The 22,502-nt window shown below is 45.0% G+C and overlaps 1 protein-coding gene and 1 long non-coding RNA gene across 11 annotated transcripts in view; one reads left to right on the plus strand and one right to left on the minus strand.

Annotated features, from left to right (window-relative positions):
• LOC135911933 (uncharacterized) overlaps positions 1-3,833 on the plus strand; it is a 469,826-nt gene extending 465,993 nt beyond the window's left edge. For all 6 annotated transcript variants that reach the window (XR_010567517.2, XR_010567518.2, XR_010567512.2 and 3 more), the window contains one exon: positions 784-3,833. This is a non-coding gene — a long non-coding RNA (uncharacterized lncRNA). The remainder of the gene's footprint in view (positions 1-783) is intronic.
• LOC135911931 (neprilysin-1-like) overlaps positions 1-22,502 on the minus strand; it is a 220,352-nt gene that overhangs the window by 5,992 nt on the left and 191,858 nt on the right. For 3 of the 5 annotated variants that reach the window (XM_065444277.1, XM_065444281.2, XM_065444282.2), the window contains 2 exons: positions 16,771-16,840; positions 3,869-4,023 (listed from right to left, as the gene is read on the minus strand). In XM_065444277.1, the coding sequence (XP_065300349.1) occupies positions 3,985-4,023; positions 16,771-16,840 (109 nt within the window). In that variant the 3' untranslated portion in view covers positions 3,869-3,984. Of the gene's footprint in view, positions 1-3,867; positions 4,024-16,770; positions 16,841-22,502 lie in introns of those variants that run through there. The other 2 variants (XM_065444279.1, XM_065444278.1) reach the window with 2 other exon arrangements.

Here is a 22,502-nt window from a genome sequence, read left to right on the forward strand (position 1 = left end):
TTTGTACATGAACGGGGTAGCTGGAGAAGTATGCGAGAGGCCTTTGCCCTGCAGTGGGCGTAACCAGGTTGATGATGATGATGATGAATTAGAGAAGTAAAATTATATAAAGTTTGGCGGTGTGGACCAACGTACAGTGGCGTTAGGCCAGGTTTCAGCCATTAAGGAGGGTGCTTCGACAGCACGGCATTCAGTAATTATGCAACGTATATCTTCACACTAAACTGCAGAAATATTACGACCTATTATCGAGTTCAGAGTGCCATGGTGTGGTCAAGCATAACCTTCCTGGGCAATGTCGAGCTGTTGTGACAGCTTTTTAAATCAGAATCAATGTGTTCAGATGTTGCTTGAGAGCCATAATACGCTACAAAGCGACATTAGCAAAACATGCCAGACATGCAGCGCCGACGTGACGGGGCACGTGTAAAGATATCTTAGCGGCCACAAGAGTCACTGGCCATACTTCTGTGAAAAACAATTTGGTTCCTCCTTTGATATTGTAATCTATATCTTGTAATCTAGCTCATTCATCAACCTTACGCTTACATATTGGACGGCATAGCTGGGTATTTAGGTAGGTGTGCTTTTGACTTCCTTTCAAAGTCAATTTAACGACGATAACTTATGTCAAACACTTAGTGCTAAATTAAACCTATTCAAACCGTTAGTCTACACCTTACCAATAGTACTGCAAAGATTTGGAAGTCTTTATCATTATTGCACTGATGTTTAAGCTAAAGATTCTCACTTGCTTCACCTTCCTCTCTGCTCTCGTTCCAGAGTAATTGAGCAATCCATGGTATCCAGTGGTGACGTCCGGTTGAAAAAGCTGGCTTTCTGACCTTGTGCGCCCATTAACATTCATCGCCGTCTGACTGAAGTTTACCGGGATGCCTGTGTTGACCTTAGCGCCTTGCGGAGGTGGGCAACGACTGTGCAAGACCAAAATCCAGCTGCATCAAATCTTCAGTATCAGCACCGAAGTGGACTGCCCGCAACGGTCTTTTATGAGAATCACCAACATCAGGTATTCGACTAGATTCGGCTCAATCACAGGATCAATCAACACGAGATCTCAACAATACTCGCCATATCCCTCGGTTCAGTGAATCACATACTCAAGGACCTCCTGCGTTACAAGAAGATTTGAGCTCGTTGGGTACCACGGCAACTGACGACTGACACGAAAGAGTTCAGGAAGAGAATCTGTCAGCAGCTACTCCTGCGATATGAACGGGAAGGTGACGACTTTCTTCGCAGAATTGCAGCGCGAAGTAACACGGACAAGACGCATCGGTATAAATTAGCACCTTGCCCGAATTTCAGCGATTCTGACTAGATGTCAGAAAGTGCATAAATAACACTGAAGTTCGAACGTTTAATGTTGAACTTTATCTGCAAGTAGCACGCCGTGTTCCACAGGCTCCCTATTTCTCTGTTTTATGCAAACGAAATAAGAGGACGGGTTGATAAAATGAGAGAGCTATACAAAAGGACGAATAGGGAGCGAAGGCTTGCTGTCTCAGCCGAGTTGTTTGATGAAAGGATATGACGTGTGACGTTTGTAGGTTCACAATAATTTTTTCAAGTTTCTTTTACAAGCTTTTCTAGCATGTGCGTGCCTCAGGAACAAAATAAATACGAATACAGTATCTCCCCATTCTGCACACCTTAGTCAATTTTAAGAGCATGTATCGCAGTAGTGTATTCTTGAATTCAGTGTGCGATCACATAATATGGCAAGAGAGATCCTAGACATTGACATCAACGAGGTTACTTTTCTAATTTTATTCGTTATCATTCTGCTAAGTATAGAACTCATCGAACGTTTCCGTCTTTACCTAATTCGAAACCACATTAAATTACCTGGAGCAGCTTGTGAGCAACAAATTATATCGAAAGACACCTAACTGGAAGATTGGTCCAGGGAGGAGCACTATGCCTTGGTTCTCTCGGATGTACTACCTCTCTACATAGATCGTCAGGTGCTGTGCTTCAGAAGATTACAGCAGTGATACAAGGCGCGCTGACAAGTTAAAAAGCAAACCGAAGACGAAGTCGAGGCAAGTTGCTGACATTCTTACCACGGCTTTTATGTTTGCTGTGTTTGTATGCTTTAAAACCATAGAATCGAAGCATTTGCAATCAAGAAATTTCTGAGCATTCAACTACTGGGAAATTCAGAAATAGAGTGAATATTTGTGTGCCAGTCATGGCATATCAGGTACCCACTTGAAATAGTATTTTTTTTTTCACTATACACTTCCTCATATGTATCCCTTCGCAACCGGTCAGTAGTCTCATGTCTTTTAAATCCGAAAGGAGCACAGATAATAGTAGCAAAGTTGTAACGTGGCCATCTTGATCGATCAATAGATGAAATATTGAGCCGGTTCTTGCTGAAATGGCGACGGTTAAGAAAATATGAAAAGTTGATTTTTATATGACGCCGCAATCTTCGTATCATTTGAACAGTCTCAATCAAGTATGAAATTTCTATGTTTGCACGGTACACGCCGTGTACCGTGCAAACATGGAAACGTGCAAACAGAGACGCCGTGTACCGTGCAAACGTGCAAACAGAGACGCCTTCATTCTTGCTGACAGAATAGTTGTGAAATCGAGCGTTAACTGTTGCAATGAGTACTTGGTAACATCCATACCTATCCAATCATGGCTTCCACCGATGCAGCCACCACGCAATCCGAATTCCCTGGTACGACCCCACGAACCGCAGTTTCGTTCCCTCGCCAAAGCCATGTATTTCAGTTCGTGCCCAGCCGGATCGCTTGTGGTGGGCCCTCTCTCCTGAGCTAGACTGCAGCCCTATGCCGATGACACCCACACCGCATCAGGAGATAACTGCTTCTCCTAAAATGATATACTTAGAAAAAGCACCATGCTCCTTTCAGCCATGTAGCAGGCACTATTATTCTCAGGGCAGTTTGAATCCTGCAAAAAGGATTTGGTTGCGCTCCATAGGGGAGAATAGCGACAGCATGCGATGCGTACGTTTAACAAACGCCCACTGTAGGCTGCTTATCACGCTTCAGTTGGCATAACTGTTCAAATACTTTGTTCTGGTGCACCTTCGCATAAATACTGCGCATTCTTACAAAGTTCTGCCGGGCCGATCAGTGCAGTGGCACTGCACCACGTTCCCAGTCATTGAGGCTAGTACTTGGACAGCATGGCCTTTAGAAATTAAGTGATCTCCAACTACAATGTAGAAACACTGCAACCCACTATCAAGTTCAAAGTGCCGTAGCACAGTCGGACTGTTGTGGCAGCTTTGGGAATCTGAATGAATGGTTTAAGAAGCTAACGGAGGGCCATAATACGCCATCACAGTGACATGATTAAAACCTACCAGGCTAGTAGCACCAATTCGACGGGCACGTATAATGTATTCATAGTGATAATCACTGGTGAGTTTAAAATCGGCGAAAACGTGTAGTTGCGTGTTTCGTTTCTTGAAAACTCGTTCTTTCAATCTACTTAGTTCACCAACCTTAGGTTTGCACATTGGAACGGAGACCATTTTCGCTGCTTTTGCTTTCGAGTTTCTTTCGAAATTAATTTAATGATCATTACATACGGTCAAATCTTTACTACGCAATTATACATTTTCAAATCGTTACTCTACTACACTCGTGACCGGAACACAGGCTCGTTCGTTAACTCTGTTGTCTCGACAATTTCAGCTGAACGTAATAAAAAGCGCGTTTGTTCATTTCATATATTTTCTCTGGTGAAGGCCGAATTCAAGAATTTATAAAAAAATGAACAGAAAAAGATAAAAGCAGGAACGATATGGTGCGAACACTACGACTTTACCTACACTGCCATCAGCAGAATAAGAATGTCGTCTCGCCAGCGATGCAAATTCCCGGTTTCCCGTTCGTGTTCTCGCACTGACAGGCCTCATGCTTGTTTCCCTTCCTATCCACTCATTCCACAGTCGATTAGATGGTGTCGTTCTCACGGCAGACTCGCCATGCGTGCGCAACATGCTGAACCCTACAACAAAGAGAACCTAATTTAGACGTCATGCCAGACATGTCAATAACTGAGTGACATCGGGGATACCATATGGGAAAGTATGTAATGTAAAACAGAATTTCTTCGTCTATTGGTCTTATATAGCGTGACGGCAAATATTCGTTTCAGTGAACCATCCTCAGAGATCAAGCGAAGCAAGAAGTTTCCTTTCACATAAGTATTGCTGTGTGTTAAAGTAAGATGAACGCTGGCTTGGTATTAAGTTTGGTATTGCTGTCACAATACCAAACTAAAGAGATGCAGAAAGGAGAAAATATGAGTCGCTCTTCTTTATTACAACAAAAATAATGAGTTCAAAATCCAATATGAGTGTGAATATTTTGTTAGAATGAAACACATCGTTGGGATCAGTATACGTGAGTCTTAAAAGAGGCTCAATTTTGTCACTTAATTAATATATTATAACCTATTTTTGCAGTAGTATATTAACATTCCTGGGCAGCTATCTTATAAAATTATCAGAACAAGCGGTGGTGTACTTTTTGAAACCATTTCTAAAATGTTCGAATCCTCGCTATGTTTACAATTTCCGCATTTTTGCGATGCTATGACGAAATAAACACATGATGTAGCTCCGTACCTCTTTCGTTTCGTTTGCGTGAAAGCTATTGAAGATTGTGCCAAATATTGTTCAGCTTCATCGTTTAGGCTAAAATGCCCCAAAAGGTCCTTGACTTCGAGGTCAGTAAGCGGCAGTTGCTCAAAAACCAAAGCTTGGCAATTTCTCAAAAACCTACTTCGGGTGAAATAACCTTTACTTCGGGTGTGCTACGGTACTAACGTCGTTATTTAGCGAAAAAAATTGTTCGGTGCAATGCGTAAATCTTAGAATCGTAGGCCTTATAATTTGTAAAATCTGCAAGTGGCTAAATGCTCATTTCCCCTTTTACTGAAAATAAAAATTTTCTCATGAAGTCCGTGCTAAGTTTCGCAAAACTCACATTGACGGCTTTCTTCAGACATTTTCCGACCTCCTATATTCGCTGAAAATTCAACTCAGTCGTGAAACACCTTATTTTGTCCTTATATGTACACAACAAGAGTGGAGATATGGACTTGTTGGTTGGTCATCACGGAATGGTATCTGGCACAGCGGAGCAAAATGAGGACACAAGAAGAAACGACGCACGGACACAAGCGCTTGTGTCCGCCTTTCGTTTCTTCTTGTGCCCGCGTTTTGCAGCGACATGCCAGTTACCATTATCTGAACACAGCCGACGGCCCCTTTGTTCAAACATTACTGAATAAAACATAAAATATCAAATGTAAATCAATATAAAAACAACACCTAGCCAAATCTGCAAAAATTGAATCAAGGCGCAAGCAAGAATATGGGCAGACAACTTTGCAGAGAATAGTAATAAGCGTCGCGACTAGCGTCGACGCAGTAATGTAACACTCTAATTGAATAACACGCTAATGTGCAGCATGTATACGGAGACCAAGAGACTGCGAACACCAGCGAGAGATAGCGGCATTTTCCTGCACGTTCGCACGCACGGGCAATGTTAAAACAATTAAGACAGTCACTAACATAGAGAGTCGAAATGTTTGATTCGAGACATGAAAGCAGCTACCGCAAAGCCTACAGCAAGTATGACTTCATTTTAACAAGGCGAATATACGCCAAAAACTGGCTCTTAAAATGCATTCGTCGTCCATTCCAGACATCAACTATACGGTCCCTGTCACTGGTATAAAACCAAAGTATAGTAGATAGCGGCAAGTGAGGCTAACCACTCAATATTAAGAACCAGCTTGTAGTTAAAAGGTTAAGGGTTCAGTTCGAAGCTTACTAAGCATTTACATATGAAACACAGAAATGCTCTTATAGAACAGCGACGAGACCTAAAAATATATAAAATTTGTTTATTTACAGAGCGAAAGTTGAATTCGAGCGGTCCTAGAAGCAGTCTTTCTTTTAATTCTAGCCCTAGGAACGTCAGGATAAAATTGAGAAAGTTTTAAGATGAAGCACAATTTTACGAACCCGCAACTTTGCAGCACAAACAGATACGAAAGTTCTGTTAGCTGCATAAGTTAAGGTATCTCAAGTGGACTGCTGAGCACGAGGTCGCGGGATTGAATCCAGGCCACGGCGGCCGCATTTCCATGGGGGCGAAATGCGAAAACACCCGTGTAATTAGATTTAGATGCATGTTATAGAACCCCAGGTTGTCGAAATTTCCGGAGTCCTCCACTACGGCGTGCCTTACAATGAGAAAGTGGTTCTGGCACGTAAAATCCTATACTTTTTTTATCTCAAGCGGACCTCCGTGATGTATAGGTTTACGTTCACGTGAAATTGTGACAATGTTTAAGAGGCTTTCGAAAAGGTCCTACTCATAAATAAAGTGTAATATTCAGAGCGTTGCATATAACACATCAAATTTTCTCGGCTTGAGTTATATATCTTAAGAGATGCAATTCCAACATTTATGATGAAATTTACCTTACCAGCTCACAACGTTGAAACCTGATGCTTGTGCTTTTGTAACTTTGTGATTTGCAACAATTGAAAAATATGATTTTCCGAATAAGAAGTCTGCGCGTTAGAATTTAACTGTTTTTCTGTTACGTGCAAGAATGATTCTTATAGAAAAGGTGTAGTTGATGCCCACCTGGACTATAAATGAAAGTTTCAGACAAGTCCTAAGAAAACAAAGCCGACGACAAAATGCCACGCGTGCATTCTGTTTTGGTTTGTGTTGTTCTCTTACCTCTGCCTATCTTATTTTGCCCATAGATACACTTGCTTTAATGCTATCAAGCTATAACGACTGTTTCTGTAGGAACCTTCTGCTAACGCTTGTCGCCTAGGAAGGCTCATAATTTATACGAGACATATAATCCCTGCACATCCGAGCCGCCCTCCTCTGGTGTCATTTCTTTCTCTCTTTTTTGTATGAGTTTTGGGAAGAATTCACTTTTCTCATCACTTTCCGGTCACTTCTACCCGACAGAAGTTCTCAATTACACTTGAAGTACGCAGAATATTTTTGCAGTCGTCGTAAATGTTCGCGTGAAAATGTGAAATGTCCATTTGTTTTCTTCGGAATGTTAACGGCCGGTGCCAGACCTTTTGGGAAACGGAAGAGTTTCGGCAAAGGTAGGCCCTCGAGCATTCCCGGAACTCATCGGCACCCGTATTCCAATTACCGTTGCCATCGTTCTCACCTTTATTTCACGCGCTTCGTTTCGCAGATCTGCTCTCAAGCACGCAAAAGCAATCACTTCCGCCCCTCCCCCCTTTCCGTACGTAAGAAGCTCAGTATATACCATTTACGAGATTAGAAGCAGACTTGCTTGGAACAACACGAGCAAAAAGTTTACGCAACTGACCTTCAAGCTCTCGGGAGGAACTCAGAACCCTTTGAGCCGGCCATCGCCGGGTTCTGAGAAAAATGAACAACAGAATTTGAAAGTCATGGACGTTATAACGAACAAAGCCTTGCTTTTTTTCCGAAGTAACTTGCAAAATGCTGTTGTAATTTTGTACACCATCTGCTGCAGAGGAGGAGGAGGACAGAGAGAGAAACAGAGAGGCCAATGAGACGCGCGTCCGGTTTGCTTCCCTACGCAGGGAGAAGAAGAAAAGGGATTAAAATGATGATCCTGTCCCTCATGATTTATCATACATTGCTAGCATGAGAAAAGGAAGGCTGTCATAATGCTTGAAACTTATTTAAGGCAATCCCACCACTGTCTCTTGTGAGTGTTGATATTTACTTTTCCAACAGAGAGAAAAAAATCTACGCACATGGCAATGAGCTCCTTCCACCTCGAACGCCTTCAGGCCTTGAGGGTACAATAAGTAAATAAACAGTGTTAAAGTTACATACTGTTATTGAAAGGTGCTGCAGACTCTATTGAAAAAAAAACAGTCGCTAGTAGCTTGATGCTCTGCGCATTTTGTAATCAGTTCTAGGTACTGGACATAAATTTCAATCAAGAGCTGAATGCGCCAAAAGCGTAGCAGTTTGGCCGAGTTGGTATGTCATGAATTTTTAGGCTTTTAGCGCAGCTCAGAAAAATTTTTGTTGCGCAGTAGCATGTGTCTGGTATTTATCAGAGCGTGCCGCTCAACTTACATGGCGCACTTCTCATGAGCGCCATCTCTTATAGTTACGGACAGTAAAGTTACACCTTACACAAACGTTGATATATTTACTCGGCTCGCATAGGACACTTGCTTCCTAAACGCTTTTGCCATTATTTAAGCATGTTAAGCGGGAAGTATAAACAAATGAAAGGCACATTACAGAACAATCCTATATCACTGTACACTATTTAGTTATTTTGCCGCTGTATTATTTGCCAGAGAGGTTTTAAATATTCGAGGCAAAAACTGAAAGGCAATGTTATCCACTGTGTTTTTAATTGCGCCACTGGTACGTCAATGGGACGTCAGAGATGGCAAAGCTAGGAAAGTTATCGCACTTCCTAAGTCTATTGTGTCTTTAAAGAACAATGTAGCCGTTTTTCTTTTACGGTACTGTTAAAGTGATAATGTCATAGTGACATGGTGAGAGAACTTCGGTGTGGCGTTGCCGCCTGTCATTAGATGTCCCATATTTTCTGTGTAAGTAATCCCACTGTGATGATCGCAAGACTGACGCTTCGTCATTGAAGACGTGTACCTTTCTGCTTAAATGAATATTTCTCGGTAACCTAATAATATTATCCTCATATCATAAGCTGATTTGTATTTGCCTTTTGAAACATTGCGTCTGCATGCTGTGCAAAACGTGAGGATTTTAGTGCGTTTCTTGAGTTTACTCGTAGTGTATATGGAAATTATACAGATTCCTCAAGGATGATGTAAAGTTTGCACTTCAAATGGGAGGAATCACTGGAATGGCGCACGACAAGTTTCATGAGAGTTAGTGTCACTTAGGCCGCAACAAACGTGATGTTTTTCAAGTATTGATTTTCCCTTTACGCTCGTCCTTGAAAACGAAGCACAGTTCATGGCGACGTAGCGGAGGACTTCTGTTTCAAGGTTGCTGGTCTACCGCCATCGTTCGCTACACGTGATCCTCGTGATGTTCCAATCTCGCGGGATTCTCGTATGGACAATCTGTTTACCATCGAGGAGTTGCAGGCGGCGTTGGCAGCGTGCAGACGTTCCTCATCGCCTGGGCCTGACGGGGTGACATACGTAGCTCTTGGAAGCCTCGGTCACACAGCACGGCATGCACTTCTAGACGTGTACAATAATTCATGGCGTGAAGGAGAAGTTCCAGCTGCATGGAAGTCCAGCCGCCTTGTGCCTTTGCTCAAGCCAGGTAAATCACCCCTAGACGTGGCGTCTTATCGTCCCATTGCTCTGGCCAGTTGTCTAGGAAAGGTGATGGAGAGGATGGTGCTGACGCGTCTAGAGTGGTATCTAGAACATTACAAGTTATATCCTGACGCTATGGCAGGCTTTCGACGCGGACGCTCTTCTATAGACAACGTCATAGATCTTGTCTCGTCTGTTCAGCACGAAAAAAGCCTCAGGAGACTGTCAGCGGCGATGTTCCTGGATGTTAAAGGCGCATATGACAACGTAACCCATCAAGCCATCCTGGACGCCTTGGGTGATGTTGGCCTAGGCGGCCTTGTTTTTCGGTGCATATCCAGCTTCCTCAAGGACAGGTCATTCTTTGTGCAAACAGAGGATGGTGCGTCATCACAATGCAACACCTACCGAGGCGTACCACAAGGCGGAGTCTTGAGCCCCACTCTGTTTAACCTGGTGCTCATCGACCTGGTTCATACCCTTCCAGAATCCGTCCAAGTGTCGATCTATGCAGAGGATATATGCATTTGGTCATCAGGAGCGACGCGTCCTCAGGTGCGCGCCAGACTTCAAAAAGCGGCCACACTAACATCCGTATATCTTCGAGCACGAGGTCTGGAGCTGTCCTGCGGGAAGTGCTCTATAGTCGCCTTCACGCGTAAGGCAATGACACCATACGTTATCAGAATTAATGGACAGCCAATTGCCTACGAGAAGACGCACCGCTTTCTAGGAGTAATAATAGACCGAGACCTTTCCTGGAGTCCTCATATCTCCTGCCTAAAAAGGAAATTAGTCATGATAACTCACGTGCTCAGATTTCTTGCGGGAAAGTCATGGGGTGCGTCTGTGAGTGCGATGCTCCAACTCTACAACGCACTGTTCCTCGGTCTCCTGCGCTATAGCTTACCTGTACTGGGTGGGACCGGTAAGACCAACCTCCGTGCCCTCCAATCTGTACAAGCTCAAGCTCTGCGAATTTGCCTTGGTATTCCCAGATGTGCGTCCACGGCAGCAACAATAGCCATCGCGCATGACCACCCCATCAACACGTATCTTCAAGTCGACACTTTAAGGACGCATATCAGGCACTTCGCCCGACTTCCATCGCATCATCTCGCCTCCCTTCCTGCCGCTCGACCTCGTTCAGCGTTTGGCAAGATTATTGCCGCCAACCATGGAACGTTACCGTCAAACTTCACGCCTGCAGCACGACCATCTCAACCGCTGTGGTGCCTCCATCCACTCCAGGCTCTTCTTGTTATTCCCGGTATCAAAAGGAAAACAGAGATGTCAACTTTCGCCCTCAAACAAACCGTGCTTTCAGTGCTACATGAACAGCACAGAGGACGCATCCACGTTTAAACAGACGGTTCTGTATCCTATAATAGTTCAGCTGGAGCAGTGGTGATTCCCACAGAGTGCGTCACCCTCAAGTTCAAGACATCTCACATTACATTATCGACAGCTGCAGAACTCGCAGCTATCCGTGCTGCTCTGGAGTTTATTGTTCAGAAATCATCACATTCATGGTCCATCTTATGTGACTCAAAGGCAGCTCTTCAGTGTCTGATGTCCCCTTTCAACCATGGACCAAATGAGCAACTAGTAGCAGACATCCGACTACTCCACCATCACGCAATCAACAAGGGACACAACATCATGTACCAGTGGATACCGGGTCACTGTGGAATTTCAGGAAATGACAGTGCGGATGACGCTGCCCGGTCGGCTCATGATGGCGCCCAGATTATACCCATACCGCTGTCAATGACAGATGCAGCCACAAGTCTTCGCTCCCTCGCCCGCGAGCTTACACAGAATCTGTGGAACACCAGTGAATTCACGAACGCACGTCTCCACAAATTGGATCCACGTCTGCAACTCCGCCTACCACCAGGGTTGCCACGAGCGGAAGCAACACTTCTGTGCCGCCTGTGGCTCGGCGTGGCATTCACGCACTCATATTCATTCCGCATTGGAATGGCCGACAGCCCTACTTGTGACACCTGCGGCTGCGAGGAGACGATTGAACACCTCCTTTGTGACTGTCCCCGTTACGCAGTGCGAAGAACAGTGCTCGTGACCACCCTCGCAAAACTGGACAATCGCCCCTTTACAGAGGAAAAAGCTCTAGGACATTGGTCCAGACGGGCTTCGGCACTCAAGGCCTTAAGGGCTTTGTTGAAGTTTTTAAGGACGTGCGAATTGTGCGACCGCCTTTGAACGTTGTAGAGCGTAGTTTCGCGTTACTGTGCAAATTTTCTTTTTTTTCCCTCTTCTTCTTCTTTCTCCTTTCATTCCCTTTACCCCTTTCCCCAGCACAGGGTAGCCAGCCGGTACTTACACTGGCTAACCTCCCTGTCTTTCCTCTCCTTTGTCTCCTCCTCCTCATGGTGGCCCGTGGCCCGCTTCTTATGCTAAAAGACATGTAAGCCACACGCTAAAGTTGGAATGTTTGCCCAACTCCCAACTTAAACAAAACACCTTCGAACTCTTTTCGAAGCTCTTGGTCCGGTTATGCGGGCTTCCTCAAACATTGGAACTCACGTGAGAGCATATGATAAACAAGTTAGTTGCCTCACAAAGGCCAGCTGCCTTGTGAACGCGTGATGGCGCCAGCGAGTAGTAATACAGAAAACGCCGGCGTTGTGCTTCGATTCGAAAAGCAGCGTATAAACTTTGTCCGGTGAATAAAGAAAGTGGAGGCGTGAAAGAGCATCGCATTGTTTGTGGCGCCACTTCGTTACTGACTGTTTATTTTCACCGGACGGTCAAAATATGAACGGCAAAGAAAGCGTTTCCTAGCAGAACGCAAGAACAAGGAGTTTTAATTTGTTTAAAGCTACTCTGTGCGGTGAGCCAGGAGGAGCGTAAGAAAATGACTCTGACAGCGGGCCAGGGAGCGAGCTAGAATTATGAGGACGATACGCCAAAGTTTGTCAGTATTATCCACATATTTCATGGTATCTGAAATGGAGTTGATGCAGCAATACAGTTGGAGACACCTTATGTTGAAGAAGATTGCGTGCTAAATAATCCTAATTTAATCTTGAACGTGATTTCTTTAATGAGATAACTCGCCTGTAGTTATCCATCTAAATATCTTGAAAACTATAACGTGTTCTTGTAGCAATACTGAAGGCTCTCCACAGCACTACTGAGCAGCACCGGAAAAATGTTCTAGAGGTGTTCTTTTATAGTTTACAGGTATTTCACCTTGCCTTTGGTGGCTAGCGCAGCTCGGGTTGCTTTGAATCGGTTAGTTAAACAAGGCGGTGTTACTTCAAATAGAAATCATATTTAGCAATTTGGCGATAGTTAACCCTCTAAGAGCTGCATTTTTGATTATATTCAAAAGGGAATACGTTGCACTTTCAGAGCGCAAGCCCACAAGTGCTCGAGCCAGTTCCATTTATGTACAAATTAGGAACCCGTATTTTACATAATAAATATGTGCTTTTAAAATTGTTGCCAAATTAATTAGCCCTATTATTTTGCATCAACCGGATATGGGTGTGCATATGGATATGGGATATGGATATTCGAGAGAGAGAGAGAGCAATACTCGTCGCATGTGCAGTGTCGATTGTCGCACTGATCTCTCACAAAAGCATCAATAATATCGCTGCATTATTTACTATTTTACTTTCAGGAAACACCTCTTGCTCACTTCTATGCTTTGAAGTAGGGCTTCTATTTTCTGATCCCCATGTGGGTCACAACATCGCTGGTAGCTTCGAGTATTATGTGTGCTGTTCGTGCGATTGCTGTTGTGCTACACCCAACGTGTGAGAAAATGTTAGGTCATCTAAAACTTACTGAAAGCAACATGGTGCTCAGTTGCCAAACATCAACCCGCCGGGGTTGCTCAGTGGCTATGGTCTTAGACTGCTGAGCACGAGGTCACGGGATCGAATCCCGGCCACGGCGGCCGCATTTCGATGGGGGCGAAATGCGAAAACACCCGTGTACTCAGATTTAGGTGCACGTTAAAGAACCCCAGGTGGTCGAAATTTCCGGAGTCCTCCACTACGGCGTGCCTCATAATCAGAAAGTGGTTTTGGCACGTAAAACCGGATAATTAAAAAAAAAGTTGCCAAACATCATTGATGAGCATATCATTCAGTAATTACCTTTCGAACGAACTGGAAGTAAACGAAGAAAGGGCCAGAGTTACCGTGCATCGACTATAGAGTGTCAATGACTGCGGATACAACAATCCAGATTTCATAAAAAGTCTACAATACTACAGCAGGTTGCTTTTGAGAAGGTAGCATAGCAGGAGCCACACATCCAATTGGAAAGCAAACTAGACTAACATAGTATACACTGTATCAGTAAAAAATGCGTTATGCGTAAATGCTAGCTAAACTGTTTCAAAGTGAACAGACAGATAAAAAACAAAACACGTAAGAATTATGTTGTCACAAGCAGTCAAAGTGTGCGAATGCAGATTTTTTTATTTATCTTCTTTTAATAATTTACCGCTGACATCTGCACATTTTAACTTTGCAATGAAGTTCGTACTCACGAATAATACGGGACTGCACTACTGGAATGTTTTCCAAGCTAACGTACAACAAAGGCAGCGCAATGGTGACCAGCAGATCAGAAAGCGGCGCCGGCTGCTTTATTATTGCGATATATGGACAATCCCAGCACATTTATGCCATCGCCATGATGTTTTGTATGAAGTGCAAGGGAGAGAACACCGTGACCGAGCATCGTATGCTGTATGTGCCAGTGAAAGCACGAGCGGGAAGCCGACGATCTCGCCTCACCCTGGCGAGCACGAAGGTGGAAAGCAAAGGGCAAAGCGCTTTGCACCTTCTATTTGTATTAATTATCTACCAGATGGCACCAAATCCTGTACTAGACTATTTGCCGATGACTGCGTCATATATCGTGATATTCACTCTAACTGTGATCATGGAATTCTTCAGTCTGACCTAAACGCAATAACCGTATTGTGTTCAACCTGGTGATTGCCTCTGAATCTTGCTAAAACTAAATTTCTGTCTTTTACTAATAAGGCCCCCTGAACGTCAACATCTTACATCTTAAACGGCAACCTTGTTGAACAAGTTTCCAGCTACAGATATTATGGCTTACACCTAAGCCCTAACTTGACGTGGAATAATCACATTAACCATACCCTCGCATCTGAAAACCGTTCGCTTGGTTTCCTCAAACATTACCTCAAACATGGTCCCGTACACTTACGCAAATTCGCATACACAACACTAATACGCCCTAAAATAGAGCACGCGTCAGCCATATGGTATCCCCATCCTGCAGACATACCTAAAAACTGCCTTAGAAGCCCTGCAGAACCGTGCTGTACGCTTGAACTTTTCAGATTATTCACGAGAAACCAGTGGAACAGCATTAAAAAATCGCGCCGTGCTTCAAGTAATATATCTCGCATCATCGTAATATATCTCGTTTAACACTATTTCATGAGCTTCACTATCACGTATCTATTCATAACGAGTTCATGCGTGAACCCTCAGCCATTTTTCCGCGTCGGGATCATTCTCGCTAAGTCAAATGCATCATGTGTCATTCCCTTGCATTTGGTCAGTCATTTATACCTCGCACCGCGATAGAGTGGAATAATCTGCCATCGCACACTGTCACGGAAACAAATTCCTCGAAATTTACAGACGCTCTACGCAGTACCATGCATACCTAATATAAACCCCCCATGGTTGCTCAGTGGCTATAGTGTTGGGCTGCTGAGCGCGAGGTCACGGGATTGAATCCCGGCCACGGCGGCCGCATTTCGATGGGGGCGAAATGCGAAAACGCCCGTGTACTTAGATTTAGGTGCACGTTAAAGAGCCCCAGGTGGTCGAAATTTCCGGAATCCTCCACTACGGCGTGCCTCATAATCAGAAAGTGGTTTTGGCGCGTAAAACCCCATATTCGATTTTAATACCTAATGTACACCGTTTCACTTTCCGATTTGTAAACAGATTTTTTTTTCATGCACCGATAACCAAAGCCTCAGTGACGTTGTCATAGTTTGTGCAAATCCTATAAAGTTCCTGTACTGATAACTATTTTTATTGTTTGGTTTCTTTTGTGTTTTTAGGTTGGCGCACTGTAATTAATTTGTCCGAGTTTTGTATTTGTATTGTATTTATATTTACGCACTGTTCTTTGCCTCACCGATGTAACCTTTATCCTATGTATTACCCTCCCTAGAGGGCCTTTAGCATTATTGTGAAATAAATAAATAAATAAATAATACAAGGGCCATCTTCCCTCGCGCGAAAGGCAGGAGGGTGGATGGGGTGAGGAAGGGAGGGAGGGGGGGGGCGTTCAAAGGGAAGGTGCTTAGTTTTCAAAGCGGGATCAGGATGCGGTACGCATTTATTAAGCGAGGTGTGACCTGCGGTAAAGGTAAGGAAACGATGGAACATGTTTTATTAGAATATAAAGATATCTAGCCAGCTGTCGGTTTAGGCTTCTCTGGAGACGTTGCAGCCCTTGGGTTTAGGGATACGATGCGGGAGGAAGTAAACATGGGCGAAACAGATATTAGTACGAGGCCAATAGAAGTTTGAGGGAAGAAACGTAGGGAGGCTACAAACAACGGGAGGCAAACAAAAAACAAAGTTCCGAGTAGTAGTTCACAAAGTTTGATGCTGCGAATTCCTTTTTTTTTTCTTCTGTGTCTGCGCATGTGTGTGTGTGCGCGCATGCGTGTGTGCGTGTGTGTTTTCGAAACGATAGCTAGGACATTAGGCAAAATAAGAACAAGAGCTTTGTGGCCCAAACTACCACGCCGTTTCAAAGGGAGCGCTCATACCATCCATCCATTCATGCCGAGTCATTGCGGTGCCTACTAAGCAAAGGGTTGGTTCAAATTCATGTGCCCCTTTATTTCGACATCGGCTTCAGTTTGCTCGGAACTACCGTGAACGAGCATGCTCATGTGAAAACAAAATGTCCTCAGCATACAGCGCAGTAGTTTGCAGGTTGGCGTATTGTCTCTTCACCCCAAACATTCTGGCTTTGCGCTCTCGTGCTGAGCATGCAACGGACCGCGAAGCCAACCTTCAGTAAGCTCAAAGCGTATTTGGCAACCACATACATCCTGCTTACGTTTGCGCAGGGAGAGGCAAGCGGAAGCAATAAAGTATGCCTTGTATGTAAGTATGTATAAAGCTCAAAACACCCCGGAGCAACGCACAATCATACACCTTTTTTTTTATACGTATATCCGAATAGAGCGTGGATCTTTTCAGACCATAGGGCGCTGATGCTTGCACAATGTCCGTATAACGAAGTCGATTACTCTGCACGTCGCATACAGGCATAGTGTGTTTCTTTCTGTGCTTTCTTTCTTTTTTTATATTGAGGCAGTTCTCACAAAGAGAATAAAGAATAAGAAGCAAATGAGCACTCACTGCGAAGTGCGTGCTGAAGCTCAGTCGAGCTTTCAGTGGTAACACTCGGCAACTTGTGGAATCCGAGGCACTGTTGACAAAGAGAGGAGTGAAATGGGATTCTGTGGGACGACAATGTGAATAAAGCTAAAATGCAACAAATGACACATAGGCTGGTTTAGAAGTGCGCTCTTGCATAAAATTGGTGTCTCCGTGCACAGTAAGCAAATCTGAACGCCCTGCATGGAACGTTCACTAGAATGCATGATAGGGAAGAATTGTCATCCCGCCGAGGGTAGCTCGGAGGTTACTAAGAGTTCTTGGCGCTTCACGAAAACCTTTCGCATTTGCGGTTTTCCGCAAAACCTAGTATTTGCTTATTGGGTATATTCCGTTCTCACAACCACTGGGTAACGTTTCTTTTCCCTTACATTTCCTTACATATGTTTTACTGGAGTAGTTTGAGTAAATATATTAACCTCACGTATGTGGCCTCGGTGGCAACGTGCACTCCACCCTACCCCCCCCCCCCCGCTTCCGCGGTTGAAAGTGGTGGCATCCTGAACTTAGTGCCGCGTTGCCTTGTATTGTGTAGTAGTTCTCAACCAGCCTTTACGTATGTACCTACTACTAAGTGCAGTGGTCTCTTTTTTGTACGGCCTTTGTGGTAGGAGTGCCTAATGAATTGTCTGATTAGTCGCATTTAACGTCCCAGGACGACACTAGGGCTATTCTAGAAGACATGAAAGGGCCCACCGGAGCAATTAAGCTACCTGGTATTCTCTAAATATGGCCCTAAGTCAAAGTACTTCATCTTTCCTCTATTAAGCCGCTCTCTAAATGCAGCCGCCAAGACTAGGAATCGTAAACGCTGTGACATACGCTCGCCTACAAATGACATAACTGGCTAAATTTCGCACAGCAAGTGATCTTGGAACGCCAATTTCCAATGCCGACATGGCCCACCTCATATGAATTGCGACACAATATGACGATGCATCGGAACAAGGTGTCACAACCATGGTCACACAACACCGGCATTAGGGTCCCCTCACTTACATTATTATGGAGGCCACCAACAAGTTAAAATTTTTTATTAATATTTGACGAAGCTTTCGTTTTTGTAATAACGCCGCGGGACTCCTCGCTCCTAGCTTTCATTTTTTTCTTTATCGTTGGCCAGAAAATGCTCTGCGGAGAAATAGCGAAAAAATGGGAAAGGGCGACTCACTTTTTATTTTTTTGGTCCAAGCAGAAAAATATAGGTTCACCTAGCACAGAGATTCATAGAAAACCTTCTTGCCGATCAATGACCGTGCACAGGCGTGAGGAAGCGTATCTGTCAAGGGTACGGCAAGTGGAAGATTTAGATTTACTTATTTGCTTTTGTCTATACAGTTGAGTGTCTTAGAAGCTTCTATAATACTTAGGTTGTAGTTTTTCTTCCCTACAGCAATTTATGTAAGCGTTTTTTCTCCTGACAGAAACTATAGCAGCAAATATATTGCACATTGCCGAGAGTAACGCCTTCTTGCGTTAGCGCGTGACTTGAAAGCAGTCACCTCTAAATCTATAAGGCCTCTGAAATCAATTCGGCTCATGACCTAGCGTCTGTGCGATTCATTCTTCAGATAAATTGTGGACCAGAGCCTGATATAGTCGTTCTAAATCACCGACATGGGCCATTTGGGAGTTCTCAGCCTTATCCGCCATCGTAACGTTTGCTTTCAGTGCGTATTAAGCGAATTCTTTCATCTGAAATTCCAGGGTTAACGTTGTGCGGTCACATCTATAATTGTTGCTTCTTTCGAGAGCGCAGATATACTGTCAGCGGTATTTATTAACTTCATTCGTGATTATTAGGTAAACGTTTCTTCGTATTACTCTTGCATTCTATATCAATATCATCCGGTTGTAAATTAATATTAGACTTCTCCAAATTATCAGAGTTTGCGTAGTTTTCATAATTATAGTGAATCGCGATAACCTTAAACGTGCAATTTATGTATAATAAGGACGCTCCAATGGCTGCCTTGGATTATGGGCAGCCAGAACTTAATATTCCACTTGCTCCAAAACGCATCCGTTTACAGCGTGTGACCCTCTTTCTTACAATAGTAGATATTAAGAACACTTCACCTGCCTTCACTCATGACTTTTACCATCTCGAAGTTACTCAGGGGTCGTCGGCCACCGTAATCAATTTGCACTCCACTATGAATCAGTTGCGAGATTTATTACCACCTGATTTTTAGTCCCGTCATAAAGCCATCGTCAATCACTATTGCCATCCTGACGCAGCTGAAAATTATTGTGCAACGCATTTTTTTTAAGTCCTCCCGACACAAGCACTCCTGCAGATATGAACTTCGATGTACCCTTTTACTGTTGAAACTGAACAAAAATATTTTTTTTCGTTATTGGAGTTTCCTTGGGGGAATGGAACAACTTGTTCAGCAGATTATTTCGCAGCACCTCCCATTTATCAATGTCTCATTTATAATTTCACTGGGGAAGCCGTTTAAACGAATGAAAAAAAAAAGCATTGAAATGAATTTATTTGGAGCTTTGTATACAAAGTTTAGGTATATAAGTAATCAAGAACAACGTTTTTTCAGGGCCATTTTTTCATATACAGTGCAGCTAAGCGCACATTTTTATTCACCAACCAACATCGCTATAGTTTCCTGCATTGAATATGCCACCACGGTATTACTGTCTTGTCTACTTTACTACTACTTCCAGTGCTGTACATTGATTTCCTGAACGTTTTATCGCCTACATTCTTCCCACACACTTTCGATTAGGTCACGCTATAGCTGAGTTACGGGCCCGTCATTTTTTGCGAGTCACGTCGGCAGCCTCTCTGTTTCTTTGTTATGTACTGTAAAATAGGGAGCAGTGGGGCTGTGGCTCGGAGAGAGACAACGACGACGAGAAAGAACAACCTTGTTTCGGTGCTCGGTCGGCTACACTACCTCTCGCTGCTCCAACGTTCTAGTCGCGAACGCTTACTGCTCAAAGTACTCCGCGACATTTGGTGGAAGGTGCTGGACTCATTGCCAACCTGGAACTCCGAAGCCGGACGATCCCTGTCACATCTCCCATGCCTGAGGAGACTAGTCCTACCACGCCACCCCTGGCGCCGCCTCCAGTCGTCTGTCCTGGTGCGCCTCGCCAACGGGATCCTCCCATATTCAATGGCACTGACGATCATGACGTAGAGGACTGGCTGTCATCATACACCCGAGTAAGTGCGCACAACAAATGGTCTGAAGCTGACAAGATTGGCTACGTCCCGTTCTACCTACCCCATCTTTGGTTCCGCAACCATGAGGCTGACTTTTCCACCTGGACAGCATTCCGAACGGCACTTCAAGTAGTGTTCGGTCGCCCTGCTGTGCGCAAACTTCGGGCTGAACAACAGCTTCGCTGTCGTGCTCAACAAAAGGGCGAAACTTTTACGAGCTACATTGAAGATGTAGTTGACATCTGCCGGCGTATAGACCCAGATATGACCGAAGATGCCAAGGTCAGGAACATCTTGAAAGGCATAGACGATGACGCCTTCCAAATGCTCTTGGCAAGGAATCCTCAGACGGTCAACGACATCATAACGCTTTGCCAGAGCTATGAGGAGCTGCGCAAACAACGGCTTTCTACGCGCCAAGCACTCGCTCCGGACGTCGCGCTTGCAGCTCTGAGTGATGGTCTCACTTCTACTCCTTGCAGTTCAGCATTTTTCGACAGAATCAAGCAATTTGTACGAGAAGAAGTGGCGCGCCAACTCTCTCTTCTGCCAGTCGCTCCAGCCTCAGAGCCGCGCTTGTCTCCAGATCTCCGTCACATGATACAAGAACAAGTCGCTACCGCAGTACCACTTGCTCATCAACCACCTCCTAAGCCTGTGCCACTTACGTACGCTGCCGTTGTCGCTAATCCAAGGCCTCCTTCTGCAGATAATCAATCCAGAATTACCAGCGGCTTTCCCTCACCTCCGCAAGCAGCTGCAACATATTCTGCCCCCCCAAGCAGCTACTGGCCGCCACAGCAGCCCGTGCGCCCACCTCGGCAGTATTTCCAACAATCTCCGCCGGCTGTTCTCAATCCATGGCGCACCCATGACAATCGGCCTATATGTTACTCGTGCGGCCTACCTGGGCATGTCGCACGGCTTTGCCGCCGACGTGGATGGTATCCTTCTGATTCTCCGAGGGCACGCAGTAACGGTTTCGACTTTCTGCCCCGTTCTGCTACTGCCGCTCAGCCCTTCGAAACCTCGCCTCCTCCTTCCCGACCCTTCAATACCCGTCGATCTCCGTCTCCCCGTCGGCGTTCTCTGTCGCCGCTTATCCGTCGTCCTGAAGCTATCCGAGAGGAAAACTAAGGACCGCAGTTCCGGAGGCAAGAACTGCGATCTCAGCGAACTCCTCAAGACCTCATTTATTTCCTGCGAACGTCCTTGAAGCTTATGCAGAAGACATTGCCGTTCATGCGCTTGTAGACACGGGAGCAGCAATATCAGTGATTTCGGATCAGCTTCGTCTTACCCTTAGAAAAGTCGCGACGCCATATTCTGCCATTTCCTTACGTACAGCAAGCGCTGCGCCGATTGAACCCTTAGGGAAGTGTACCGTGCGTGTTGTTATAAGCGGCGCTTTATACCATGTTGAGTTCGTTGTTCTGCCTCGCTGTTCCCATGCCATGATTTTAGGATGGGACTTTCTGTCCTCTCATCATGCCGTTATAGATTGTGCCCGTGCTGAACTCGCGCTGTCGCCATTCGGCACCAACGTTTTTGAAGATACTGTGACACTTCCCGTCGTGTGTTCGTCACCACCGACACCGTGCTTCCTCCATACTCTGCCGCACTTGTACCCGTTTCCTGCGTTGGGTTTTCCGACTCCACAGTTCTTTTCATGCCGTCTAAGCTTGTTGCTCGCCGCCATCCTTTCTTGCTTCCTTTTGCCCTTCTTGCCATTCGACAAGGTTCGAGCGCACTTTATGTATCGAACCTATTTCCTTGCCCTGCTAGGCTGCTCCACAATGAGTGTCTTGGTTATGCCGACGAAATCGAACCAAGCTTCCTTTACGATGTGCCTGACGACCCGGCTTCTCCTCCTGTTGACGCTCTGGCCCTTCAAGTTTCTCCTCCCACGCCGCCGTGTGACCCAACATTTTACCAGAGTATTGATCCCAACCTCACTCCAGCGCAGCACGCCCAGATCGTCCATCTTCTAGACCGCTTTCGCACGTCATTCGACCTACAACCATCTCGCTTAGGCCGTACTTCCACTGTTGTCCATCACATCGACACCGGCAACCATGCACCTCTACGCCACAGGCCGTATCGTGTATCCGCCACGGAGCGTAGCGTGATCGCTGAGCAAGTTGCAGACATGCTCCAACGCGGTGTAATACAACCTTCACACAGTCCCTTGGCTTCCCCTGTAGTGCTGGTAAAAAAGAAAGACGGCACAATTCGCTTTTGCGTGGACTACCGGCGACTTAATAAGATCACACGCAAGGACGTTTATCCACTACCCCGTATTGACGACGCGCTAGACTGCCTCCAAGGCGCTGAATTCTACTCCTCCTTAGACTTACGATCCGGGTACTGGCAAGTGCCAGTGGCTGAGTCAGACCGTCCGAAAACAGCCTTCATCACACCTGACGGTTTATTTGAATTCGCCGTGATGCCATTTGGCCTGTGTAATGCGCCTACCACATTTGAAAGAATGATGGACAACATC

The sequence above is a fragment of the Dermacentor albipictus genome, chromosome 9 (genome assembly GCF_038994185.2).
Source record: "Dermacentor albipictus isolate Rhodes 1998 colony chromosome 9, USDA_Dalb.pri_finalv2, whole genome shotgun sequence".
NCBI classification, from domain to species: Eukaryota; Metazoa; Arthropoda; class Arachnida; order Ixodida; family Ixodidae; genus Dermacentor; species Dermacentor albipictus.